This window comes from Bradysia coprophila, chromosome III, assembly GCF_014529535.1.
Source record: "Bradysia coprophila strain Holo2 chromosome III, BU_Bcop_v1, whole genome shotgun sequence".
NCBI classification, from domain to species: domain Eukaryota; kingdom Metazoa; phylum Arthropoda; class Insecta; order Diptera; family Sciaridae; genus Bradysia; species Bradysia coprophila.
Window position 1 is genome coordinate 378,529 of NC_050736.1, and position 27,583 is coordinate 406,111.

The 27,583-nt window shown below is 36.4% G+C and overlaps 5 protein-coding genes across 12 annotated transcripts; 2 read left to right on the forward strand and 3 right to left on the reverse strand.

The window, feature by feature from the left end:
• Nucleotides 1-506: 506 nt before the first annotated feature.
• Nucleotides 507-3,464, reverse strand: LOC119074579. The gene is made up of 7 exons (XM_037180813.1): nucleotides 3,338-3,464; nucleotides 2,842-3,276; nucleotides 2,636-2,771; nucleotides 2,338-2,489; nucleotides 1,138-1,305; nucleotides 901-1,067; nucleotides 507-835 (listed from the first exon to the last, which is right to left on the reverse strand). Exons 1-7 carry the CDS (start codon nucleotides 3,423-3,425, stop codon nucleotides 620-622), a joined length of 1,362 nt encoding a protein of 453 aa, XP_037036708.1. The 5' UTR covers nucleotides 3,426-3,464; the 3' UTR covers nucleotides 507-619.
• Nucleotides 1,092-27,342, reverse strand: LOC119074550 (nuclear factor NF-kappa-B p110 subunit). 6 transcript variants are annotated; one of them, XM_037180739.1, is made up of 15 exons: nucleotides 27,014-27,170; nucleotides 26,337-26,504; nucleotides 25,932-26,256; nucleotides 25,747-25,870; nucleotides 25,543-25,681; nucleotides 25,309-25,413; nucleotides 25,145-25,249; nucleotides 24,759-25,085; nucleotides 24,446-24,701; nucleotides 24,196-24,383; nucleotides 23,700-24,136; nucleotides 20,437-20,496; nucleotides 20,326-20,364; nucleotides 19,440-19,756; nucleotides 1,092-1,102 (listed from the first exon to the last, which is right to left on the reverse strand). In XM_037180739.1, the coding sequence occupies exons 1-14, from the start codon at nucleotides 27,060-27,062 to the stop codon at nucleotides 19,457-19,459; spliced, it is 2,622 nt and encodes an 873-aa protein (XP_037036634.1). In that variant the 5' UTR covers nucleotides 27,063-27,170; the 3' UTR covers nucleotides 1,092-1,102; nucleotides 19,440-19,456. The 6 variants fall into 6 exon arrangements, with proteins under 6 accessions (XP_037036634.1, XP_037036653.1, XP_037036624.1 ...); XM_037180758.1 differs by lacking the exons at nucleotides 1,092-1,102; nucleotides 27,014-27,170 and adding exons at nucleotides 19,214-19,395; nucleotides 27,185-27,342 and having other exon boundaries at nucleotides 19,484-19,756; XM_037180729.1 differs by lacking the exon at nucleotides 1,092-1,102 and adding an exon at nucleotides 19,214-19,395 and having other exon boundaries at nucleotides 19,484-19,756.
• Nucleotides 6,270-8,301, reverse strand: LOC119074566. 2 transcript variants are annotated; one of them, XM_037180792.1, is made up of 7 exons: nucleotides 8,151-8,301; nucleotides 7,865-8,089; nucleotides 7,584-7,808; nucleotides 7,394-7,531; nucleotides 7,040-7,285; nucleotides 6,557-6,976; nucleotides 6,270-6,494 (listed from the first exon to the last, which is right to left on the reverse strand). In XM_037180792.1, the coding sequence occupies exons 2-7, from the start codon at nucleotides 8,087-8,089 to the stop codon at nucleotides 6,294-6,296; spliced, it is 1,455 nt and encodes a 484-aa protein (XP_037036687.1). In that variant the 5' UTR covers nucleotides 8,151-8,301; the 3' UTR covers nucleotides 6,270-6,293. The 2 variants fall into 2 exon arrangements, with proteins under 2 accessions (XP_037036687.1, XP_037036696.1); XM_037180801.1 differs by lacking the exon at nucleotides 7,584-7,808.
• LOC119074615 (DNA repair protein RAD51 homolog 4) lies at nucleotides 9,660-10,911 on the forward strand. 2 transcript variants are annotated; one of them, XM_037180878.1, is made up of 4 exons: nucleotides 9,660-9,988; nucleotides 10,053-10,432; nucleotides 10,501-10,611; nucleotides 10,682-10,911. In XM_037180878.1, the coding sequence occupies exons 1-4, from the start codon at nucleotides 9,753-9,755 to the stop codon at nucleotides 10,888-10,890; spliced, it is 936 nt and encodes a 311-aa protein (XP_037036773.1). In that variant the 5' UTR covers nucleotides 9,660-9,752; the 3' UTR covers nucleotides 10,891-10,911. The 2 variants fall into 2 exon arrangements, with proteins under 2 accessions (XP_037036773.1, XP_037036781.1); XM_037180886.1 differs by having other exon boundaries at nucleotides 10,694-10,911.
• Nucleotides 11,297-12,688, forward strand: LOC119074639 (enoyl-CoA delta isomerase 2-like). The gene is made up of 4 exons (XM_037180919.1): nucleotides 11,297-11,704; nucleotides 11,769-11,855; nucleotides 11,917-12,126; nucleotides 12,188-12,688. The coding sequence occupies exons 1-4, from the start codon at nucleotides 11,615-11,617 to the stop codon at nucleotides 12,575-12,577; spliced, it is 777 nt and encodes a 258-aa protein (XP_037036814.1). The 5' UTR covers nucleotides 11,297-11,614; the 3' UTR covers nucleotides 12,578-12,688.
• Nucleotides 27,343-27,583: the final 241 nt, after the last annotated feature.

The window sequence follows — 27,583 nt, forward strand, 5'->3', positions numbered from 1 at the left end:
GAACAGTCCCCAACTTGTTCTCAGAGTGGCGGTGAACGATGGAAAATTGAATTTAGGAAAATACAGTCAGAGGCACTGAAATTTCAGCATGAATTTGTTTCAGCTGTTTTTCAGCACATAAACAATCAAAACTGTTTATACGTCTTTATACGGTTTTACGACGCGCGTGTGTGTAGTAACTTCTACCGTATAAACAGTTTTGATTGTATGTGTTGATCAGCTGAAGGAACAGATGAATCAACTTCATGCTGAAATTTCACTTCCTCTGACTGTACTGTCTAAATGCGAAGTTCCTACAAATATAAATTATTATGGGCGAATTTGATGTTACAACTATGGTTCCATATGGGACTAGACATAATAAATTCTATTTTTATCACTGCGTTGGTCGATTATTATCTGTGAATTATATATAGCCCACAGCTGCTGCCCAGCATCAACCAATAATATTGCTGTTAATTTGCTGAGACCAATTTGAAATGAATTAAAAATGTGCTAAAAACGTCTGTTTTATATGTTTACTTTGTTCATTGCAGATGGTTAAGATAATTTACACATTTTTTCTAATTGCTATTTATATCATAAATATTACCTAATACAAAGACAATAATAAGCTAACTCACTTAACATCCATATCAAAAAACACTAAATCGGTGAACTGAGACGCCTTATGTCGATTTATATGTATTGCCATATCAATCAAATTCGTGCTGTAAAAGTAGTCCAGAGCGACAACATTAGCGGAAAGGCTCCATATTCCCCCCAACCAAACTGACAAATCATGATTGATACGGTAAGCACGTTCTCGAGTGGTTAAGAGAGAGCTGCCCGATATCTATAGTAACGATTGGAATACTTAAAAAGATCTCTCTGACCAACAAAAATGAAACAAAATTTTACATATGAGCTTTCCACTCCCTGTCTCCCAAAAAATGACCAGCCAATATGATCGCTTGCACTTCCATTATACTTCATCGAAAACACTTTCCTCATATACTCTTTCATTTCCGTTGTTCTCAAATCTTTGGTTGAAAATCGTTTCCACGACGGCCAAATGATGTTGGTTTCTGTTTTGTACATCAAGGACAAGGAAAATTAATAGCTACGCGATTGCAATGATCATAGATAATTATAAACCTTTTTCCATATCCGGTTGATTGTATATTATCAACAATCTCCCTCGTGATTCCATGTCAGTGATCGTTAAATCGTATGAATGTGATACATGGTCGTTGGGATATGCAATGTGTTTAAATTCACTTTCCAAGTATTTCAAGAATTGGAGATGACGATCTCGATTAAATCCTGAAATCGGATGATTTCGAATGATAAAATATAAGATTGTAATGTATGTTCAAATGGTGTGCGGACTGTTTGGTGCCATTAATATAGTACAGGTTTTTAAGACACTTAAATGTAAAGAAGCCACTTTTAAGAGGTTATTCTGCGCTAACACTAAGAACGGATCTATTACACGACGTCAAAGTATAAATCATTGAAATAGTGTAATAAGGTAGTGATAACCTAAAAAAAATTCCTTCGTGAGGTAAAATTCCCATTTTATTGCTATCAGAACGTCAGTTCTGAAATAAGTCGTCCACTGTTAGACATCATTATCAAGTCTTCAAGATTCAAATATCTATGTTACATTGTTACAATCCGTATGTAATTTGAATGATTTATTATCGGGAAGTTACTCTGTCGGTCTCAGAGCTTACGAGGATTTACACCTGTATTACGGATTTTTTTTTGTTGGAACGGTTGGTTAGGAAACTGGTACTCTGACACCAGCAGCCAAGGAACCGTTTACTTGAGTGAAGTAGCTTCAACGATTTAATAAATGTTTTACCAATGAAGGTTTTGATACAATCTGTTGAAAACAGTTAGATCAAAAGAAGAAACAGCTACTGGTGATATGGTAGAAATTTGAAATTTTTGAAAGGGTAATAATTCTCTGATTCTCCGACGACAAAAGAAGTAATGCCTAGACTAGTTCCCAATTATATAGCAGAATGTTATGTAACTAATGAAATAATAGTAATTTACGTACCTCTTTTGGACGGTATATTTTAGGCAATTTCGCGAGTGCCTAAAATAAACCGTCCACAACAGGTACGTATACAACTTTTCATGCTGAGGAGTTAAATTATGAGAAAAATTCCGTAATTTATGCCCAAGGCATGAAAAAGATTTTTGTTCGATCCGCTGAAAATACTTTAGCAAAAGAATCGATTACTGGTGAAATGTTAAGATGATTAAATTATGTAGTTTCAAGTGAGCACTATTGAGGCTACCAAAAATGACAAAAATGGAAAATGATTTGCATATTTCACTTACCGATTGGAAATGCATTGAAATCAATTATTACAATTTGATTGGCCAGTGAAATGAATCGTCTTATATCTCCAATGATTACTGATATTGGCGTAATAAATAAATTCTCGTTCACAGCCCAAAATTTCACTGGTTCATCGACGTCGTCATTATATCTAAAAGTTAAGAGATTGGGATGCAAAGGGTGATCAATATTTTGGACAACGTTACATAATATTGCCTCAGCCACAGCACTTCTTCTAGAGCAGGGCTGTGCTTCAGCAAATTTAATGATGAAAATTACTCAAATAAATCTGTTTACCCAACACTTATGTCCAAATATCTTATCCCGAGGACTAATTGAGTCCACACATCAAAATTTTGTGTTAATCCGAACTTTTCTACCAAAACATTTGGTCCATTCGACTTTTTATAGTAACATCCCGAACAGTGAGTACCTTCGGTAAAACACAAATAAATTAGAATATTTTCGAATCGTTCTTTTAGTGGCTGTTATGTTTTATCTACCGGGTATGAATAAATTTTTGAGCGGCACTTCTTTCAAATGACTTATCTCGCTCATCCAGGTCGGTTGAATTTTCAAACAATCCAACGATTTCAACGAAGTTTCGTCGTACGATGCTACAAAAAACGACAAACATTGTCCGCCGTTAACGCGTTTGGGTGGCTCGCTTAAAAAATCGTTTCGATTCCATCCTTCTGGTAGTGTTAATTGGCCAACGGTCACGTTCGTCTCATATACTCCTTTCTGAGTGCTATTCGTTACAATATACGTCCTTGCTTCATCGCCATTAGTGGATGGATCTTTGTCAAAAAGTCCGATCCATTTCGGTGGATTTTTGCAGGACGGACCCCAATTTACAATAATCGGTGATTCTTCTAAGCTTTTGCCTTTTGACGAGATGGTTAGATATACGGGACATGCAGAAATGGGTTCCAACACTGGTGTGAGGTAAATAAATATTAAAATCGCTTCCAAACGGAGATTATACACAATACATACGTCTACCAGTGTTCTGTCTTGCAGACACCTGGACAATGCAAGCAAGAACGACAAGTATGAACAGTTGTAAAATTTTGGTTCTGTTCATGGTCGCTCCGTGAAATCAACTAAATTGAATCCAGTGGGTGTACATATTCAGTATAATCACGAAGATTTTCTTTGTGAATTCAACAAATTAATTGAATCAACGTCAAGTTGAATAATAATAGCGTAATTTATGAGCCAATGAGGTTGAGTTTAAAGCAGGGACTAATTTTAATTAAACTGAATATATTAAAAAATTTCGCCAATTTTTTAATGTCGGAGATAAATACGAATCTACAATTAAATCCAATTATCTTAATTCATTCCACAATGTTGAGGCGTTTACGTATGTGCATGTATATTACGTGGTTATCGAATGTGGAATAATAACGAGATTTGGATTGTAATCGACTTCCCTAAATTGTCTCATCGTAAAACGATTTTTAAATTTTTCATTTATTCCCTTGCCTGTAAGTCAAGGGTCTCACAACGGAAAATACATCACACGTAACAGTAACAGTAACATATTGATTTTATCGGAAACCATTTCATCCGAAATTGACCAATCATGATCCGTAAATCTGCCAGAATCGTAACACTAGGATTAAAAATGTATGGAAATGTGATTAAAAACGCTAAATATAACACTTTTCTGTTCCTTGTTAACACGATAACTTGAGTAATTTTCAATCGATTTTCAAAAACTTTTTTCTTGTTTGAGTATTGATTTCCTCAGGTCAAGTTCGAAAATAGGTGGTATCGGCTCGATGACATGGGAGTAGCTCTCAAGAGAAACCTTTTCTGCTATATGTTACCACCATTCTCATCCGATTAAAAAAAATTGTTTGATGAGGTTAGGTTCGAAGATAGATTATGTTGATCTAACTAGCTGCTGTTGCTAAAGCGAACAAAAATTAACGAGCGAAGTGAGTGCCGCATTTCACACGAGTTGAAGTTTTATTGAAGTCATACGCCATTTTTTAGATGGGACATTGTACGGAGTAGACCATTCCAGTAGTTCTTCTTCTAAGTATGTTATTTTTGGCAATCAAAATTATGTTTCATTAAAACAAATCAATAAATCATTATCATTACCAATAAAAAAAAACTATTGAGAAGTTTAGACAGTCAAGGGATCTGATGCACCAAACAGATTCTCAACAAATTCTCTTAGGTTTGAAAAATTTCTCAAAAACCAAATCTTCGCAATAGTCCCTGGCTAAGAGGGAAACGAGTAAAATGACAATTTAAACATAATCCGTAAAGCATACTGCACACCGTGTATGAAAGCACACTTATTGTCTCAATGATAAATATACAATGTATCAATGATACAATGTATCATGTTCGAAATTACTAGACGAGTAAATCGTTTAAATGACCAGGGTAGATGCGTCTTTCCGGCAATGAGATTTGCATTTTGCATAAATTGAATGAATGTTTGTTATGACCTACTTATGGAAAGTGTTATTGCCCTGAAGCTTTGAAGAAGAAGTTTATCGAAGATTATTTTCGATTTGGGAAATTTAAGAAAATCAAACATTGTTGGTAGCGAAAAGCGACCCTTGTAGGATCACAATTTGAAATGTCATATTGTTACCGTAATAAGGTTATTATAGACCTGGCGATAATACATAAGTCAGCTTGCATCGCAGAAAAACCGCATTAGCTTCAAAATTGAGATGTTGCAACCAAATGAAGAAATAAAATTCCCCTGCCACGCCGAAATCTTGTCAATTTTACTTGTCACCCGCAAAAAACTTCATTTTGTTCTTAATTTGGTTTCAATAGTTATTTGTTTGCCGAGGTTCGCTTCGCTCTGGCCTCAATTTCATCCGAGTTGGAATTCCCTATTCTCTCTCATAGAGCAACGTTTTTCATGGGTTGTTGTGTTTTGCCGTTTTTTTTTCTTCAGCAAAACAAAAAACATTAATTCGACATACCATTTTCGAAAACATAAACAAAGTAACAGCTCGAATGAGAAAAGTGTTATTGCTGCACTTTTCTCCCTAGAAATGTCATTCGACCAGTCGTCAAGAAAACACAATTTTTTCATGGTCTATTGAGGAGGGAAAGCGCATGAAAAAACGTGCTAAATGCTTCGAAAACCGTACTTTTCATATTTTAAGCACGTCTTTCGACACCCTCAGCATGTAAAATCCATTACATAACTCGGGATAAAAATGAAAACTCTCGTTTTCGTGTGTTTATTGACCTTGGCTTCCCCTCGTATCAACAAAACTCACACGAAAACTACTTTTCATCTTTTTATCCCTAGTCATGTAATATATATTACACACTTGTCACGAAGAAGTCGAGGCTTGCCGAGACTAATAGTGACAAGTGTGTACTCTATTTTATCACATAAGCGAAAACGAGACAACAACATAGAACTGAAGTGTAATTTTTGAATTAAACTTCTAGGTAAGTAATTTTAACATCCGAACACCGCGCGTATGTGATAAAATACTATAACACCCAGTGTACGATATGACTGAGGTATGCACCGACGACTTTCACTAAATTTTTCGTAGAAATTTTTCATGAATAAAATTTGAAATATTTTCCGAAATTTTCTATTTTTTCACTAATTTTCTCAAAATAATTTTTCTTTGCAAAAATTGAGAAAATATGGAAAATTTTGGTGAAAATATAAGAAAATGTTTCCTCAAAAATTGTCCTTGATTTTTCATCTAAGATAGTGTAACATGTTTTCAAACCTTAGCCTTACTACGGACTAATAATACACGTGGAATTGTGGACTCTCGATCTGTTAGGAAAATGATGATTTAAATAATTGAATCTGCCACCGTCACTTATGACAACCAAATTTGAACGTTGATAAAGCGGAAAATATTTGAAACCAACTCAATTCAGATGATCGACCACAGCAGCAACGAAAAAGCTATTACGATTTTTTTGTTAAATTTAATCAGAAGTAGCCCGGTATATCTACAGCCTTATCGGAATACTGAAACATTTCCATTTGACCTTGGAACAGAACCTCCGAAATCAGCTTTTCGGCAATGAGTTTTTGTTCTTTTTCCATTGATCGTAATTTAACAGCCACTAAACTGCCAACGGCGTTACATTCGTGATCGACCGTGCGCTGTAGAAGTCGTAATTGTTGTGCCTGATATGAAACAGAGAGTTATTTAAGTTTTGAACATTAAATGGGCATCAAGGGCAATATACTTTCAAGATACAGCTCGCAGAATCGTTTCTACTTCGGTCTCGTTGAATGCACTCGTAGGTTAGTCGTTCTAGATTATCTAGATTCCTAGCCCCATTTTCGACAACTAGTTCCTTTATTTTCTTTTTATGATCGTTCCAAATATTTTTCCATCCACGGCAATCCTTTACACACGGGCCGATGGCATTCAAATTATTGCTCAGAGATATCCAAACGTTTGCGTTGGCTTCGTTTCGGTGTTCTGCCATTTTCGTGGCCAAACAAATCAATTGGGCGATACTGGGCGTACAGTCAGACATTTCGTTAGGGCTTGTTACGATTGCGGCATCTGTATAGCTCATGTCAACGTCATTACTATCTGAATCAGACAGTTGATCAATCGCATTCCGTTGCACGTAATACGTCCGAATATCGTGCCAGCACTGCAAGCAATGAGAAATGTTAAAGAATGTTTGCGCTATTACGGTTCAAATGTAATTTTATACTTTTTTCCATTGTACCCAAGTCTTGCGGGGTCCTGCTATGGAATTCAATTTTACTGCAATTTGTTGCCATTCTTTCTGTTTTTTCAGGCAATGCACTGTGCTGGTCTCATGTTTCTTTTTCTGTAGGGTTGCGTTAGAACTAACTAATTTGTACAAAAGTTTCTTTTGGGTTTTTGACATATTTTTGGCTCTTCGTCGTTTCGCAAAAAATTCTTCATTATCATCTGAATCGTCACCATTATCATCCTAAAAATTAGCTTTGTGAAATGATTTCACTCTGGGATGATGGAACAAAATAGTCGACGTTCCTTCAGATATAATTCAGTAAACTGTCAGCAACGAGATAATATTTACCTTTGCTGCACCGCTGATGTTGATTTTATCGTAAACCATTTCATCCGAAATTGACCATTCATGATCCGTAAATCTGTCGGAATCGTAAAGGATTTGCGACTGCGATTTCTTTGAATTCTTTTTTATGTCCCTCCAAGTCTGTAATGACAACATTTTAAACTAAGAGAAGTGAACTTGAACTTAAAATCACCTGTCTCCATTGCACCCATGTTTTTGTAGCACCTGGAATTTGATTCAGCTGAGTGGCTATTTTCGACCAAAGATTTTGTGAGTCGTCGGAAGGAATAGAACCTATCTGAAGAGCGGGTAAATTGTCCACTAAGCTTTGCAGCATCGTTTTTTGTTGTCTTGATAATTTACTGTGTGCTGTTCTTGCGGCTTCGATATCAGAATTCTTTTTTATGTCCCTCCAAGTCTGTAATGACACCACTTAAGCTAAGTAAAGTGAGTGTTACTTAAACTTAAGCTCACCTGTCTCCATTGCACCCATGTTTTTGTTGGACCTGGAGCTTGATTCAGCTGAGTGGCTATTTCCGACCAAAGTTTTTGCGAATCTTCGGAAGGAATCGATCTTACCTGTAGAGCGGGTGAATTGTCCACCAAGCTTTGTAGCAACGTTTTTTGTTGTTTTGATAATCTACTGTGTACTGTTCTTGCGGCTTCAGTATCGTTCTCAGTAGTATCCATTGAGTTCATCTGCATATTTTAAATAACCTCAAAATAATCACGAATTTCCTTGGAAATTTTCTTCACATACCGTATAAAGAAGGTAGAAACAATCAAAAGAATTCAAAAATTAATTAATTGCTTGCAAATCTTAAAAACAGAGGTTCATGTTCCAAAGAATAACAATAACAAAAGTCAGCTGTTATGTTATACTTCACTTCGATACACTCTTAAAAATTGCGATTTCTTTAAATTGTCTTGTTTAAAATGATTGGAGACACGCGGACATATGTACTGCCATGACGCTGAAACGTTTTGAAAGTGATGTGTATTTGATTTGAACAAAGAACAAGCAGGACATGCACTGTTCGTACATTTTGTGATTTTTAGAATAAGAAATTTGTTCTTGCAGTGTCCGTTTGACAAATGGATCGCCACTTCAAGCATGAGTGGTACTCTAAATAGGGTACTCCCAGAGTATACGCTATGAACCTGATCTTTGACAAGCACTGCCTAGACACAGTAGGTGTCGATACACGGGAAAAGTTGAAAAGTGTTTTCTCGGGATGATTTTACACTAATATAAACTAAGATGTCCTAACATCACTCTTCATCATCATTCCGAAATAAAAAAAATTCTAAAAACCTGGTTTGCAAGTGATTTTGGCTATTTTTCACATACTTCGTCCTTGAGCGACCCCTAAATCGATTCGGATCTAGTCGATCCAATAGGTGTTGAGGAATTTCGCGCCGCGTCATTCACAAGAGCCCCCAAAGTGACATTTTTATACAAAATGTGTCATTTTTTGAATTATTGTGAATGACGCGGCACGAGATTCCCAGCAGTCGTCCAATAGACCTGCCCTGTGCCCCAAACATTTTGGCACTTTAGTTTTTTGGACACCCCTAGTATAGGAAGGTTACTCAGATTTCACAAATTTAAGACCTTGGACAGTATTTGACATCTACATAAAAAAACAAAATTTCAAAAACCCCTGAAATCCCGTGCTTCCACCTACCTTTCTTAAAAGAGGTTTCAGACATTTTTTATGTTTTTGTCTACAGTATAACCACAAAGTTGGAAATTGTTATTTGTTACCCAAGGGAACGAAAGTAGGAAATTTCATTTCGATGGTATTGCAAGTCAGCCGAGAAAATAAAAGTTCCTACTTTTCTTCCCAAGGTCAACACATAATTTTTCACAACAAAGGCCCCGAAGTTTCAGCGCAGTTGTGAAATTGTTATATATTTATATGCTTCCTACTGTGGGACGATAGAAAAAATGTAAACCGACGGGCCGAAAGTGACAGAAATGTGAGCCCAGTGGCGAAAGCTTACGTAACGATTGAGTAGACCGAAAGAGTTGCGTATTAAGTTTTTCATGTGTCGGGGACAAAAATGAGGGAGTTTTGAGATTTTTCTCGCATTTTTCGCATGTAGCCCTTACTTCGTTCGGCCTACAACTCGCAAAATTGCCTAAAATCAATCGTCCAAAACCTATACACAAAAGGCATTTTCTTAGTGGTGTCGTCCTCGTAGGAACTGATGGATCGATTGATTGATTGTACTTGCACCAAATTGACAGTGTAGTAAAAAAAAAAGCGCGCGAAAAAAACGAGAAATGTCTGTTGCTATTCTTTAGATTTCTTGTTTATTTACGTCTTCGATATTTACTAACGATTCCAAATACATAATGGACTTGCACCCTAGCATGAACAAGTTCTTGACTGAACGCATAATAAGTTTGTTGAATAAAAACGATATATTTACGATCAGTGATTTCGTCAAAGAAGATCTATATAAGCTGACACAGATCACTAAACTAGATCGAGAAGCAATAACAAAAGTAAAGGATAATTTTGTTCGTCTCTTGAGTCCGCATAAAGGATTCGGCTTTCAGAAGGAAGTGATCAGAACTGGTATCGATAGGTATGAGTACAACCATCTGGTCGCTGTTCTGTGTTAAATTTTTACTTTATTAACTGTACCTTAGTTTCGACGATCTATTGGGTGGCGGTTTAAAATCCGGCAATCTCTATGACATATGTGGACTGTCCGGAACCGGAAAGACGCTGATATGCAACATCATCGCAGTGCATTTCGCCGAACAGTACAAATACGGGACACTATATGTGGATGCCAAAAACGATTTTTCCGGACAGCGAATTTACAATATGCTCAATGCCAGACAATGCAGTGATGCTGAATGTGGAGTGATAATGAATAGCATCCGTTGTGAGTCAATTTATGATGTTCGTCAATTTCTAAAGATTCTTCTCGATCTACCCGATTATCTTGACAAGCATAAAGACGTTAAATGTTTGATTGTTGATTCACTTCCTTCGTTGTGGCTTCCACTGATGGACGTCAATGGTAAGTGTTCTTTACTTACCCATGGTGCCTTGAACACTGTATGCTAAAAAGGAACACAAATTTTATAGGGGTGCATCTCCTTAGCAAAGCTACGAATTTAATGCACAAAATAGCATTCACCCATGACATAATCTTTTTGCTGATCAACATTGTCACCCGCAGAACAGAGACTGAGTCAAGTAAATAATTTTTTTTTTAAACTAAATATTGTGATCGAGCTGGAACTCATAACTTTTTACATTATACCAGACACCTCAACAGATTTCGAACGTTTTAAAACAACAACCAATGTAGCTTTGGGGTCATATTGGCGAACGGTACCACGGCAAAGAATTTTATTGGAAAGAACTGATCTTCCTAAGACACAATCAACTGGTCAGAGAACAGTAAAAATTTTAAAAGGCGAAGGAAAGGGCAAAACTTGTATCGTTAACATTACAAATAAAGGAGTCGTGTAACTACGTGCAACTTAGACATAACACTTTTCTTAAAACCTTTTACCAATTTTACAGGAGGCGAGTATATAATCATCCTTCTTATCGATTCAGTTTGAACCTTTCTTACCTTAATATGGTATGCAGTTCACTTCATAAGATTTCATTTTAGCCTGGCGTCCACTCACGAATCGGGAGTTTAGTAGATTACATTCTATAACACATAGGATTATTGAGGCTGTTTCCTCTTAATAACATCGATTATTGAGGTTCGATACAACGTAATTTACAACCGAATGAAATTCATTGCATTTTTCCTTTAGTATGGAGGTGGTTTTGGTTGGAGTTTTGAATGTGTGTTTGGTGTGTTTGTGTGCGATTCATTCAAATGTGAACATACTTTGAAATTATGCACACATATGACACTCACTGATAGTAACACGGTGTAAGATGTTGTGTTAAGTACGTTTTGTTGTAAATAAATGTTGTTGCAGTGATTGCCATCGACGAAAAGTTAGTGTAGTAAGCTCAAGATACTGTCAGTACCTTCTTCAGTTGTTTTTTTTTCGGCGAAAGAGTACTTGCAATCGGTGAACGTATACAGTTTAATCTCACCGCTGACAACAGAAACAAACAGCCGCGAATGATAAGCGATATTTCGTTTCTCATTGTGTGTTGATCAAAGTTCAATTGAAAACATTACCATTTTCGCGACACTCGTAACTGTTCCTCCTCGAGAAATACAAAAATGGCTTTCCAGCACATTAAAATTACCAACAAAGGGGCATTGAGAATTATCACCATAGACAATCCGTCAAAGAAAAATGCCCTGAATATGGTTCGAATTCAGTATCAACCATTTTTCACATCGATTCACATCATTCTATTTTTTCAAATTACAGCAATCTTATCAAGACATCGCTACTTCGCTCAATGATGCTGCAGCTGATGAATCGGTCAATGTAGTCGCAATAACTGGAGCTGGTGATGTAAGACATAATGGAACAACAAAAAGATAATTTCTTTAATCCCAAAAAAAATGGTTTTTAGTTCTACAGTTCCGGGAATGACCTTTCGTTCAGAGCATCAGATGATGAAGATATAACGGAACTGAGAAAGAAAGCACAGAGAGTATTGAGACTAATGATAGCCGCGTATATTCAGTTTCCCAAACTACTCATCGCTGTTGTCAATGGACCGAGCATCGGCATCGCGGCAACAACGGCTGCCCTTTGCGATGTCATTTACGCAACAGAAAATGTAAGTGGAATTAAGCAACCAGACTTTGGACTCCATTAACCTTTGGTCATTCAATTTCAAGGCTTATTTCTACACTCCATTTACATTGTTGGGTCTATGTGCCGAAGGATCGTCGTCGTACACATTTCCCCGGATTCTTGGCACATCGAAGGCTACCGAAATGCTTCTGCTAAATCATAAAATGAGTGCTAACGAAGCATTGAGATTCAATTTCGTGTCGGAGGTCTTCACTTCATCAGAATTGGCAACGAAACTGTGGCCGCGTATTGAAAGTTTCGCGACGTTACCGAAAAATTCGATGCGAGTTAGCAAACTTTTGTTGAAAAAGTTCGAAACAGATCAACTGCTGAGGGCTTGTGATGAAGAGATGGCCGAATTGTACAAGTGCCAAGACGGCGAAGAATTTATGAATGCCGTAATCAATTTCATGAGTAGAAAGTCAAAATTGTAAGCGACGTCTTGGACTATATCGTGCATTCAGTCGAAATTTATATTTTTGTCACATCTAAGATGGTAAATGGTTATTGTTGAGAGGAAATAAATCCCTTATTATATGAAATAAGTTCATGTGGTATTATTGCCGCGTATCTCCCAAAATTCAAGTCCAGGTCCGAGAGTCAAAAATCAACCACAGAAAGGTTGGAATTATGGGGAACGAAAAGGCAAGATGCTTTCAGTTTGAATCCATATATTTGAATGAATCTTAGTCTAACAAATACACCGTATATATAGGGGATACAATGTCTACTATGTCTGGAATCATTTGATTGGCATACTGTGATGAATTGATATGTTGTCGAGTGTTGGCGAGTGTTGACGAGTTACCACACACTTCCCCCCTAGGATCAGGTTTCGGTATCCATTTGAGGCGTGAATTCTTTTGATTCCATTTGACCAACCAAATTATGAAAGGAACTTATTGGCGATTTTGATTTATGTTTTTCCAAATGTTTGTTTGATTTTGATGATCATTGTATCGTATGATGCTGGTGATTCTGGATTTTATAATTGATTTTTGGATATAAGTCAATTTTTCAATTGATTTATGTATTTTGATTTTGGTATGCTGCGATAAAATCAGCACCCAAAATTATTTCATCAATATTGGCGGTGTAAAAACGCCACGAATAATTGATATTATTGATCTTTATATTCTTTTCTATTTTTTCATACATTGGAAGGATTTGATTTCCGTTGTATATAGATAGGGATGTATATCGTCCATTGATTTCAAATTGTGGGAATAATGAAAGTGGACTTTCGGTATCAATGATACACTTTAGACCGGTGTTTGCGTCTTTAAGTGTTTCCATCATTTTTTATTTAAATATTTTATTTTATTTACTTGTAGTTGTTGTTCTTTCGAACGACTAGAAGTGAATGTACTTTTCTCAAATATTGTTGCCGCTTTTATAGGCATTTAGAGAATAGTGTACTAGATCGTTTGCAAAAGTTACATGTTTAGTTTGTTTAAAAATTTCGTTGAGCAACGGAATTTCGTAACATGGCTTTAGTCGATCGATAGAGATAACTTTTTCTTTTCCCTTAATTGTAAGAGTGAAAAATTTAGTATCTCTTTTGATTACTTCGTATGGTCCTTCATAATTAGGTTGTAGGGGTTTTCTATAACCATCGGTACGGACGAATACGTGAGTACAAGTATCTAAGTTCTTGAAAAGAAAAACTTTTTGTTTATGATGATTAGCGCTTGGGACAGGCTGTAAATCATTCATATGTCGTTTTAACTTTTCAACGAAAGAACTTGGATCTTTTGAAAGATCTTCTTCTGTATGATGGAAAAAATGGTATGGTAAACGGATATTTGTACCATATACCATTTCTGAAACAGAAGCGTTGATGTGAGGTAGAATTATTGAACGTAATCCTAACATCACAATAGGGAGCGTTTTCATCCAATCAGGTGTTGAATGACACTTGATTGCTCCTTTAACAATCCGATGCCATCTTTCAAGAATTCCGTTGGCTTGAGGATGGTGGGCTGTTGTTCTCAATCTCTTTGTTCCAAGGAGTTTATTTAATTCGGCGAACAAATCTGATTCGAATTGTTTACCTTGATCGGTTGTTATAACTTCTGGCACGCCGAAGCGAGGAATCCAATGGAAGAAAAACTGTTTAGCGCATGTTTCAGCGGTTTGGTTTTCCATAGGGATTGCTTCGGGCCATCTTGTAAAACGATCGATGCATGTTAGGACATATTTGAATCCTTCTGAATTAGGGAGTGCACCCACAATGTCTAAATGGACATGATCGAATCTTTGATTCGGCATATCAATCGGTGTGATTGGCGACGAGTTGTGTCGTGAGACTTTGGTCTTCTGACAAGGAATACAGCTTTTACAATAATTTCGAATGTCTTTGATCATAGTTGGCCAAACGAAATCTTTTTTTATCGTAGTTGTAGAAGCTTTGATTCCTGGATGAGCAAAGTTATGGACTTTGTCAAAAACAATTTTGCGAAAATCAGGAGGAACAATCGGTCTCAAGTTTCCAGTTGATATATCACAAAATATGTCTGTACCATGATAGTCCGTTTTAATAACTTTAAGACTCGTGTCTTTTTTTACTTTGTCGATTACCGTCATATCTCTGGTTTGGGCTTCGGCTAGTAATTTATAATCAATTGAGCTATCAAGTGATATTGAATGTACTATGTTCAATGTTTCTATTCGAGACATTGCATCAGCAACAACATTTTTCTTTCCAGGTAGATGTCGAATATCAGTTGAAAACTGAGATATGTAGTTTAGTTGTCGTATTTGACGAGGGGTTGCTTTGTCAGCTTTTTGAGTGAAGGCATGAACTAATGGTTTATGATCTGTGAAGATCGTAAATTCCATTCCTTCTAAAATTTGTCGGAAATGTTTAATTCCTTCATAGATGGCTAAGAGTTCTTTATCATAAGTTGAATACTTAAGCTGTGCAGTATTTAATTTTTGTGAATAAAATGATAAAGGTTGCCATTTATTATTGACAAACTGAACAACTACACCTCCAAGTGCATAATCGGAAGCATCGACATGTAAACCGATAGGTGCGTCAGTTTTAGGGTGCGCTAGCAAAGTTGCGTTTGCTAAATCTGATTTACATTTGTTGAAAGCTTCTATCATGGTCACAGTCCAGGTGATAGGTGTTTTATCGTTCTTTATGTTGCCTTTCATGCAAGAAAACAATGGTAGTTGTGTTTCTGCGGCGTGTGGCATGAAGCGACGGAAAAAATTGATCATACCGAGAAATCGTTTGAGCTTGGTGACTGTATCCGGTAAGGGAAAGTCTAATATTGATTTAACTCGGTTGTCGAGAGGTTTTGTTCCGTGTTCATTTATTAGAAATCCGAGGAATTTGACTTCTTTTTGTCCGAAAACACATTTTTGCAAGTTAATAACTACGCCGTAGTCGTTGAGGCGAGCAAAAAGTATTTTGAGATGTTTTTTGTGTTCTTCTTCATTTTCGGAAGCAATTAGAATATCGTCAAGGTAGACGAAACAGAAGTCTAATTCTTTGAGGACTTCGTTCATAAAACGTTGGAACGTCTGACCGGCATTGCATAGACCGAAAGTCATGAATGGAAATTCAAATAAACCAAACGGTGTTATGATTGCCGTCTTTTGTATGTCGTCTTCGTGAACGGGTATTTGGTTATAAGCTCTGACTAAATCGACAACGCTGAAGATCTTTTTTCCATGCAAGAAATAGTTAAATTCTTGGATGTTTGGAACTGGATATCGATCTGGTTGTGTTGCAGCATTTAAACGTCGGTAATCGCCACATGGTCTAAAACCACCTGATGGTTTTTCTTTTATCAGTAATGGTGTTGCCCAGGGGCTGTCTGAGGGGCGACATATACCGAGTGTAAGCATATCGTCGATTTCTTTTTTAGCTATTGGAAGCTTAGAGGGATGTAATCTTCGAGCTTTTGCAAAAAGTGGGGCACATTTGGTAACGATGTGATGTTTAACATTGTGCTTTTTCACTTTTGATTTAAATTTTGTCAAGTCAAGAATATCTGGAAATTCGTTGACTAATTGATAGTAAACTGAAATGTTCGATATGGTTTTAATCGAATTTTTATTTTTTCGTGTACCAACGGTTGTTCCGATAGAAGAAATTGAAGTTTTACTGTCAATTAGTCTGTTGTTTTTAATATCGACGAGTAAGTCGAATTTTTGGAGTAGGTCAGCTCCAATGATGGGTTGTTGCACGTCTGCAATTATAAAAATCCATCTTATATTTCTTTTTAGGCCTAAATTAATAGTGACCGATTTGCTCCCATAAGTCTTAATAGGAGTACCATTAGCTGCATGAAGTTGGAATTGACATGGAGCATGGCTTCTTTCTTTATAACTTGGTGGAATGACTGATATGTCGGCACCAGTGTCAATTAAGAAAGTATTTCCAGTATTCTTTTCTTGAATGTATAAGCGACTTATGTCTTTGCCTTCGTCAAATTGCGCTTGGTTTGACTGGCTGTTTAGTTTTTTGGGTTGCGTTTTTTTATATTACTCTTGTCTGGATAAGAACAAGGTGGTGTACAACGCCACGACCGTTTACCGTAGTCTAAATGATTTTTACAAAATCCGCTAGGAGATTGTTTATCTCGGTTAGGAGATTTAGACTTATTACGATTTCGCGAATCAGATCTGATGCGGGAGTTAGACTTATTGATTTCTTTTTGTAAAGAATCAATTTTGTCTTCCAGTTTGCAGAACTGTTGTGCTAGATCGCAGTCATTGACTGGTTGTTGTTTGGTAAAAGTCTGTATTTTATCTAAATCCATGGTTTCGTAAATTTTGTCGGCCATGAGACTTAGTTGTTCCAATGGTTCGGAACTATACGACAAAATGCTTTGGATGTTTTGTGGTAGTCGGTTAAACCATAATTCTTGTAATAAGTCATCGGAGACTTTGTTACAAGTATTGTCTTTCATTTTTCGTAATAATTCTGAAGGTTTGCATGCTTCATTAATTGAATTATTGTCGAAAAGATGTTTTAGTTTTTTACGGTCAGAGACTGAAAATTCTTTGATCAACCGATTTTTAAGAGTTAAATACTTATCATTGTCTGGTGGGTTCATTACAATATCACTGACTTTGTCAAGGATATCGGTGTCTAATTTTCCAACCAGATGATTGTATTTGGATGTGTCGGCTCTTATAGCATTTGTCGCAAATTGAGCTTCGATCTGCATAAACCATATTTCTGGTTTTGCTTTCCAGAAAGGTGGTAATTTTAACTGGACAGATCGAATTGTGCCGTCGTTGTTATTGGCATGAACAACATTTCTTGCGCCGTCTGTTTCATTGGCGGGTTGTTCAACTATAATTTCTTCTGTATCACTCATCGTAGATTATGCAAAAAATTTTATTTTGCAAAATATTTTTTAGATGAGACAAAGGAAACTTTGCGTTTATTGATTTTGTTCTCACAAATAAATTTAATTATTTGGACGGTAGAACTCAATCGAATTTATTCTTGTTATTGCTAACAATTTATTTTAAACAGTTGCTTGTTAGCAATTAATATATCGAAGCGTATAGCTTGATATTGACTTTGTATTCAGAGTCGGGGTCACCAATTATATGGGGAACGAAAAGGCAAGATGCTTTCAGTTTGAATCCATATATTTGAATGAATCTTAGTCTAACAAATACACCGTATATATAGGGGATACAATGTCTACTATGTCTGGAATCATTTGATTGGCATACTGTGATGAATTGATATGTTGTCGAGTGTTGGCGAGTGTTGACGAGTTACCACAGAATATATAAAAAGCTAAGAAGATTGTTGTTTCTCCGAAAAACAAGGTTTTGTATGCAAGTGTCCAGGAAGTGATTAAATGATTCATTTATCAAAAGGAACAGAACGATCTTACATTTATCTGAATTATTTTCTTTCTCCTATCAGCTCATCAGCTCAATGCTAATGTGCTTATTTTGATTAAAAGCTGGCAGAGCTGTAGCTACAAATATTGACCTCGGGGTACCGACTCCTTTCTACAATGATGTATTCATGCCTTTCCATTTTTTCGAACAGTTAATAACAGTTGAGAAGGTGTTTTTCCTTGGAAACTTTCTTAACTTCTAAGAGATTTCCCACTTCATATTTCAGAAAATGTATTTATTTACGACCATCATCACTGTACACACAAATGAGTCGGTATGTACCCAGGGGTGAATATCTACTAACGACGGTCCTGAATCAATTTCAAGATCTTCTAAATTTCGATGTTCTACTTCAACATTACACATTTCCAATGACTTCTCTTATATCCACTGGGTTGTAATAATAAAGTTTGGAAAGTAGTCCGCATGAACAGAACATGTATTTGTACGAGGAAAAAACTACGCGAGCAAATACTGAGACTGGTGCTATTTGCTATTGGTACCAAGAGATGCCCATAGACACCAGTTGACTTCAGTCGACACCAATAGAACCCCATAGACGCCAATAGAAACCAATAGACACGAATACTTACCAATAGAAGAGAATTGTACGGCAATACACGCTAATAGTCGCCAATATAGATGGGTTCATCGGCATGTATTGACGTACTGTTTCCTTATGCTTGATTTCCTCTTACGCCGTTTACGATCCGTTTGCACTCCGTTTACTCTTTAAACAACAAAAAAGAGGCGTGGTTTAGCTAAACGGAGCCTAAACGGCGTAAGAGGAAATCAAGCATTATATTGGTAACTATTGGTGTAGAGATTGAAGTCTAGTTGCGTCTATTGGTGTGAATTGCCAGCTATTGGCGTCTATTGGTGTATATTGCCGGATGTTGGCGTCTATTGGTAACTATTTACGTCTACCACTAAACGCTAATAGTTACCAATAGACGCCAAGAGATTTGCAGCGTAGTTTCCCCCTCGTATTTCTTTTCTATGTCTGTTCTAAGTATTATGCATAAGGAACTTTTTTTGTGGTCTTGTTATATCTGGTTATATGTGGCATAGGAAAACGCTTCTTAGAATTTCAAGTGTTACAAACGGTACATTCAACCATTAGATCGTAGATCATCTTCAGGGATAAAACCAATTGGTTCGGTCTATAACTCAATTCACATAACTGTTTCATTAAGTAGTCGTTTATTAAAATAAAAAAGAGAAACCTGTCTGTATATAATGATCTGTAATACTAATAATCCTCTTCCAGTTGTCGGGCAATCATCTCATCAATGTACACCAAAGCAGTTGACTCATTAAGTTGCTTAAAAATGTCTACTATTTGCTTGAGACTTGTTCCTTGTACCTGTCGATAAAAATAAAAGAAATTTTTTTTTGATAGAGACACACAGCACCACACATATTACTTATGTAACAAACAGAACGAAATTCACCTCTGAAAATTTGAATAACATCCTAGACGGATTTTTCGATGACGCCCATACATTCACAAAAGCCTCCAGGTCCATGCACCTTGCCAATCGTTTCCATCGATCTGATCTGTTAAACCAATGACACAATTGCTCTAAGCACGTATCATCGAATATGTATTCGCTGACATTGCGTGCACTTTCTTGATATTCTTGTGTGGTTACTATTACTGACGGTGCTGCGTCGGCATCGAAAGGTTCCACTTTTATATCAGTCGGATATTTGTTCGAAACGAACTGAAATTGTAGTTGTCGATTTTTTTAGATCAATGTCCATTTTATTACTTGGAACGGCAGTAATGTGGTTTGATGTGAAAATCCAACAAAAAAATATGAATCACCAACACCACTAGAAACTACTTAAACATTACATTGCATTTGTTATTTGAATTAAAAAACAAAAAATAACTGAAAATGACTTAGATGAACTGATTCACACTAATTTTTCGATTGAGATGAAACATTAGAACTATACAACTATCACAACAAAAACGACTCGATGGAATAATGTATGCATTTTACTCAATAGCTTCATCGAATAGTATTCATTCTTGTACAGAATCAGAAATTATAATTTACTATAAAAATTGTAAATTCAAATAAATGCAACAAAATGCAAGACTTTATTTTGAGAGAAAAGAAGTCCGGCGATTAAAATTTATTCATTCACATAGCCTCGGACTTTGAACTTTGATTGATCCATTTCGCAATGATATGAGTCAGTGTTGCATACAACTAGCTGCGTTGCAAATAAAAAAACAAATTCAAAGTCCGCGACTGAAAATAATTAAATAATTGAATCTTACACTCAATTGTCCGAATTTTTCATCAATGTCAGATTCAGATGAAGTTTCTTCATCTGAATCAGACGAAGTTTCTCCATCTGAATCAGACGAAGTTTGTCCATCTGAATCCGACGAAGTTTCTTCATCTGAATCATCGCTGCTGTCAGTTAACGGACATTCTAGCTGCAATCGCTAGAATGAGGGATATATGATTAGAATTGTTTGATGAAGATGTGATTCAGGCGGTGATTTACTTTACAATTTTCATTTTATTTATTACAACTACAGCCGGCATGCAAATTACACTTTCCTGAACTTAAAAAAAATCGCATGGCACCAATCTTTCAATGCCATCTTTCAATAAATTAACATTGAAGGTTCCGTGAAGTTAATTAACTATTTGAAAATGATGACAAAAATAGTTCTACCTAATGTCGTCTTATAGAGCAAAATGTATGTTCATGTTCTATCAAATGAAGTGAAGGACTTTACTGTCGGAGAAAAATAAGGAGTCACAGTTGCAATCCAATTCTCTTTATTAATTCCACAGACATTACCAATGTTATGACGTTCACGCATGTACATTGTACATTATGTTTTAACGTGGATATCGAATGAGGAATGACCAGAGAAAATTTGATTGTAATCGTCCAAAATATGACTTCTTTAATTTCTGCCACCGTACCGGGAGAGAAAAGTTAAATTCGACGTTTTGAGAGTTGTTGTGGTTTGTAAATAATTCCACACAAAAATGGTTTAACAAATGAAAATCTAGATTTTTATTTACGCGTTTCATTCTTGTAACAAATGCAAGCCTAACAAAAATTCAGAAAATGAAAATCTAGATTCGACATTTTTGTGGAATCACAAACCGCAACAACTCTCAAAACCAAAAACATGTGGAATTTCACTTTTCTCTACTCGCAGTTCAATTTCTACAAACATTTAGATAAAATAAATTGGATATCAATGAAGTATTTCGTTTGTGAAAGATTAAAATCATCATTAGAATGAATGTTAGAAAGCCTTTTTCAACTCACCAGACGAAAAATAAAACTTTTAGCCGCAGGCCGAGTGTGACATATTTTGTGTCTAAAAAAGCATCTATCACAACGTACACAACGTTTTTCTCAATAAAGGCAACACAAGTTTTACTTTTCGTCACAAAGTTGAAAAAATAACTGTACCACCTCTTCAGTGCTACATAATGAAAACAAAAACCAAATGATATTGAGGGATTCTTTTGAAAAACAGCCTACCAAAATCGGACGTATTTTCTATTGGAATTTTTTATATGTGCCTAGAACAGACTTCGACCCTAGAAGCCAAAACCATTTTCAAAAAAATTCTTCGAAGCTTGTGTGGCTAGTGGGAGGTGATCAATAATCGAAAATTAGCATTTTTCTTACAAAAATTTCTCCAGTTACACGAGCCGTACAGGGTCGTGTGGGGTGTCATTAGAAAGGTAATCACAAGTACTATTGAGCCGAATAGGGACTTATGGGTTTAAAATTCACTGACACTGAAATATGTGCAGTTGGTGTTTTCAACCGAAGACTTACACTGTTCTTACAGAAATTATTCAAGGTACACTTAACGTACATGGTCGTGTGGGGTATCATTTGAAAGGTAATTTTATTTGCTCGAAATAAATTTGCAAATAGGGTATTATGTGGTTTGGATGTATTTACGATGAAATAGAAGTTGAAATGTTTAAGTGTCTATATTTCACCGTAGATGCATCCAAACCACATAAAACCCTATGCGGCCCTTAAGCACATAAAATTACCTTTCAAATGATACCTTACACGACCTTGTGCGTTTTGTGTATCTCGAGAAATTTCAGTAAGAACAGTGTAAGTCTTCGGTTGAAAACTTGAACTACACATATTTCAGTGTGGATGAATTTAAAACCAATAATTCCCCATTCGGCTCAATAGTACGTGTGATTACCTTTCTAATGACACCCCACACGACCCTGTACGGCTCGTGTAACTGGGGAAATGTTTGTAAGAAAAGTGCGAATTTTCGGTTTTAGATCACCTTCCACTAGCCACACAAGCTTCGAAGAATTTTTTTGAAAGTGGTTTTGGCTTCTAGGGTCGAAGTCCATTCTAGGCACATATAAAAAAAATCCAATAAAACATGCGTCCGATTTCGGTAGGCTGTTTTTAAAAAGAATCCCTCATTATGAGTAACGTAAAGCACCGCCTGAAAGTGTAATTTTTTTTTAAGAATAGATTAATGCTGTCAGTCTTGCACCCATTACACATTCTGTTAGTTGGATGTGAGGGAAGTGGAATTTTTTAGGAATGGATTGGATCACTTTTATTATAATTTATCCTAAGACTAGGAAATCTATCAAGTCCAACTCAAAACATTTCCTGATATTCAGAATTTTCGCATTAGGCCGTAGACTGCGTGACTATACACATCTCATGCCCAAAACTATTTATCACTTGGTTGAGCCCAATAATCCTACAATGTTTCTTAATGGAAATGGAAAACATGTGACGACCTGAAGCAAAGCAGAGAATGATAACGTATGCGCAATATTCCAGTTAAGACACAAAATTTACAAACGTCACTTTTATGCACTAGTGCGTAAATGTGGGTAAATGTATATATACAATACATGAAAATTCATTTACGCACGACTTCGATCACTCTGAAAACTTCGAATATTTTGACATTTTGAGTCAATTTTGGGTTTGAATTTTATGGTACTAGTCATACAGACCATCTAACTTCAATAAAAACGTTTTAATTTCTCAGCCAAAGACTTATCACAAATGTGAAACAGGTTTCAGCTGAAATGCAGCCAGCACTAATAAATCAAATCCGACTAGTTTCTATATGAATCGAAAATGATTTTATTTCTTAGCTGAGATTATAAAGAAGCAAAATTTTGTGTCTATATCATCTAGACATTGATTGTTTTTAAAGAGTCAATTCAGACTCTGAGGTCAGAGCATATCTACAATTTCAAATGCATGCACAATTAACAAATTCAACAACAATTGTTATTTCAATCCAGAAACGATGCTTAAAATAAATGAAATCAACGAAATGTTCAAATTAAAATGATAATTCAAAAATAATTCCATAATCAAAATGCTCGAGCACTTAGCCTCACTAAATTAGTTATTTGTTAAAGTAAAAAAAAAAACGTCAAAAATTCTAATAAAAAAAACTCATTCAATGAGTATAATTGTGATGGTTACTGTAGTAACTTGCTGTGATTGAATGTATGTATGAATGGTATAATGACAATGAGAGATGCATGACTATTCTATGTCAATAAAATATTCTAAATTACGAATATCACACTCAAAAATACACGTGCGGTCGCAAAGCTCATCACCAATGTTATCATGATCATGATGGTCACTAACCTGGTCGTATCTACGCTTCAGCACATGAAGAATCTTGCGATTCTGTGGCTCTGCCGCCATAGCCAATTCAATCGGCATTTGATCCGCATTATTCTTCCGGGTCACATCAATAGTCGTTTGGCTGAGCAGCAACGAGACCAATTCGTCGGAATTCTCGCTAACTGCAATGTGCAGGACATTATTGCCATCTTTCTTGTAAGCTCCATCGACCGAAACGCCAGCCTTGAGCAATGAGTGAACGATTTCCACTCGATTCAATCGACAGGCCAACAGTAGTGGTGTTAGGCTGTCGAAATTTTCGATTTCAAGATTCAGTTTGCGATGGCTCGGATAGTTTCCGTTTATAAACAGGTCGGCACATTTGAACAGCTTATCATCGCGAATGATAACATGCAGAGCAGTGTCGCCCTTGTAGTCCGTTACATTTGGATCAGCGCCTAGATTCAAAGTTTGAAAATTTTGTTTTGAAGTTAACATTAAGGGCATCTGAAGTCACCTAAGCGAATTAATGTTGGGACAATGCTGATAATAGCGTCGGGTTGACAATTTTCGCAAACAATGTGAAAGCACGACTTCTTCCGATCATTTTGGTAATCCAACAGGTCTGGCATACGGAGTCTCTCCACGTAAGTCAAAAATAGCTTGAAAAGTGCTGGATTGTATGTGATCAAGTAGTCTATAATGCTGAGAGAACAAATGTACATTAAATGGGAAGGAACACAATGGACGCTTAAAATGGTTCTTACAATCGACCGTTCTCGTATTCACAGGCGAATAAGCTTCTGATCTTGTCAGCGGCTACGTCAGCGGAATTTCTAATTATGATTTTGTGCATCAACGGAATGAGCAATTCTTTGCATAGTTCATTCGAAGACTCTTCGGCATTCGGCACAGCGACACCATCCGTTCTAAGCAGCCCATTCGATGGACCTAGCTTCTTCAGCTCTTTACTTATTTCCTTTGAATCCAATAATTCGTTAGGATCAATCAGTGAGTCCAGATCTGTATTGAACGAAATTTATTCCATTTCTGTTGTTAACAGTATCGCCAAACACTTACCCTCGTTCATTTCGTTCGATAAAAATTTCAAAAAATTATCGAAACTCTCTTGGTGTGAATCCGTTTTCTGATTGATAACATCGGCAATGATTCCTGATTTGTTGAATTCCTTGGATATCGTTTGCATTTCGTGCAGTGTGGTTGGTAATTCGGCTGAACTGTATGGGGTATTCAGCCGTGCCCGCTTCCTTGAACTCACCGAACGGCTGGGCTTATAGCGGAAGGGCTTGGGATCGGAAAAGCACTGGTCGGATGGACGAACTAGCTGAATGAAACAATTCACATTCTCCTCAATGTCTTTGTCCTTGTATGGTGGTGTACGAAGTGCTGCAAATCAAACGCTGTCAGAATGAAAGTTTACAGTTAGTTGTAGCTGACAGTATTACCGATTGCATATTGATGGTGAACGTCCACTTCGGAAAATCGACCCCAATCTTCCCATATCGGTTCATCATTCTCGTCCACTTCGAAGAAGCGAACTTTGATATTTTCTGGATTTCAAAGAAATTAGCGATCGGGTCTGTACTGGAACATTATTTCATTGACTTACTTTTTCCGACTTTTTCAACAAACAGAAAGATATCTTCGTTACCGTTCGCCTCGCTGATGTTTGTACTGAGTCTGGTTATTTTCAGTTCACCAGTCAGAGCACTTTCTGTAAACATTAATCAGATTAATCAGTTGCAAGCTGAAAACCTGTCGCGGTGAGCTTGCCCGACCGACATATCAGGTATGGACATTTTCAAGCTCACCGTGCTGTAATTTGCCAAATATCTTCACTTACTCATGTTATTTATTGGATTAGATAATGCTGGTTCGCATATGCTGACCCAGTTGTCGTCGATTAAATAGAACGCTTCGAAGCACAAGCACACCTTGTTCAAGTTCATATTTTTCGCTTCATTTTCAGCTCTAGTGAGAAGCTGCGAAAAAATTGGGTTGTCCGATAAAATGAATCGTTAAAAACTCATCCCCACCACCCACTTACTTGCTGATTCTCTCGCTCTGTAATTTCTCTTCCCTTCTCAAATGTCGTCCTTCGGACAAGTTTTTCGTGAAGTTCTTCGACGATAAACCTTTTCGCGGTATGAATGATTCCCATTCCAACAAAACTGGACGAATAAACCAATATGAATAGGTTGTGATAAATAGCCAAGTTAAGAGTACACTTACACTGCTGTATATCCTTTGCTTGGTGACACTTCGACATCGTGTGGATCCTTTATGTCATCGTTGTCTTTCCTGACCACCAAACTATGGGAATGGTGAAGTTTAGTCAGCGTATCGACTTGAAACAGTGAACATCTAATGATCGCCTCTCCATGAAAATTCTTCAATTCAGCGGTGGGAAAGGTTTTCTTAACTTTGTTCGTAGATAAACCGCTCAGGCAACCGTGGGTGCCATGCATTTCCGATTTGTAACGGAAGCGAAATTTGTCAATTGGTTGTTCGGTAATTTGTATGTAAGGTTTGCAACCATCAGTTTCCATGTAGGAAACTGGAATGCCAATGAAGAAAAACGTTTTTCTTTAGTAAATCAACGTCAGCTCAACGAAGATCCTATAACGAAAAACCCACCTGAGGATTCCTCAGCTAAATTCAGTGTTTCCATAGCGAAAACATTCGATGAGTCACTGTAACTATACTCGGATGCCGATGGTGAAGATGAAATCCTCGAATCTGATTCGCTGCCGGTTAATAGGACGGATGATGCTGGTGAATGTGTACGAAAATAGTTGGTTCTATCTGCAAAGCGAAAGAAAATGCTGCTTTGGTATACACGAAGAAAGGAAGCAATTCGGTGAAACCACACACGTTTGCGATTTTTAAATTTAAATGTGTGTGCATTGGCAGCTTGTTTTTGTTTTCGTATACGACGCATAAACGAAGAGAAAAATATTGAATTTCAACAAACATATACCACGCCGTGATATAATAACATACATAAACAAAGATAAAGTCCGGATTGCCTATTTACTTTAATACTGATGATTAAGCAAACAAATAATCTCGATTGATTCTCGATAGCAAAATATGTGAATTTACTTGTTAAAGGTGAACAAATGAAATCATAAAAATACACCAAAATTGACTGTCACATCGATTGTTCAGAACTAAGGGAATAAAATTTAAAGACTGCCCATATTGTTGTCACAGTCTTATGTGTCAGTTAATGATCACGTGACGATGCACACTTAATTGCAACTGCGATAAGAAATTAGGATTTCGAAGAAATGATTAAAATTTGAACCAACCATAAACAATTTCTCTTCGATTAGTGTCTAGATTCAGTAAGGTTGTCATTGTTAAGGTTGCGGAACACACGTCTCACAAATGAAATCTTTAAAAAAAAATTTCTTAAATGCACAAAAGAACGTCTTGTTGTCGCGAATGAATATTTAATAATAAAATTTGCAAAGACTTACTGTTCTGCGAAGAAGAAATACAATTTTTTTTATCAAGCAATATTCTGGTTTATATTAGAGGTTTTTCCCCGTCGATCGTGGTGTTTGTGAATAAACAGATGGATGGAATAATAAGTAGCAAGCAGTGACGTTTTAATATACATTCATACATTGAATCCATTGAATACATTCAGTCCGTGTTTTCTTAGATAAACGCATACAACAGTTAAAACACACACTACTGCAAACCTACTTTTTTTTGCAACAAGGAATGGTTTACAATAACGGCTTACAATTGTTTTGTTATAGTTATTTTAGTCAACGAAGGTATACTCTGTAAGTATGGTCTAATGTCAGAATTTGTATGGAGCGAATGAAATAGGCATTTCATATAAGAAAATCATTGAAAGGTGAGTTTTT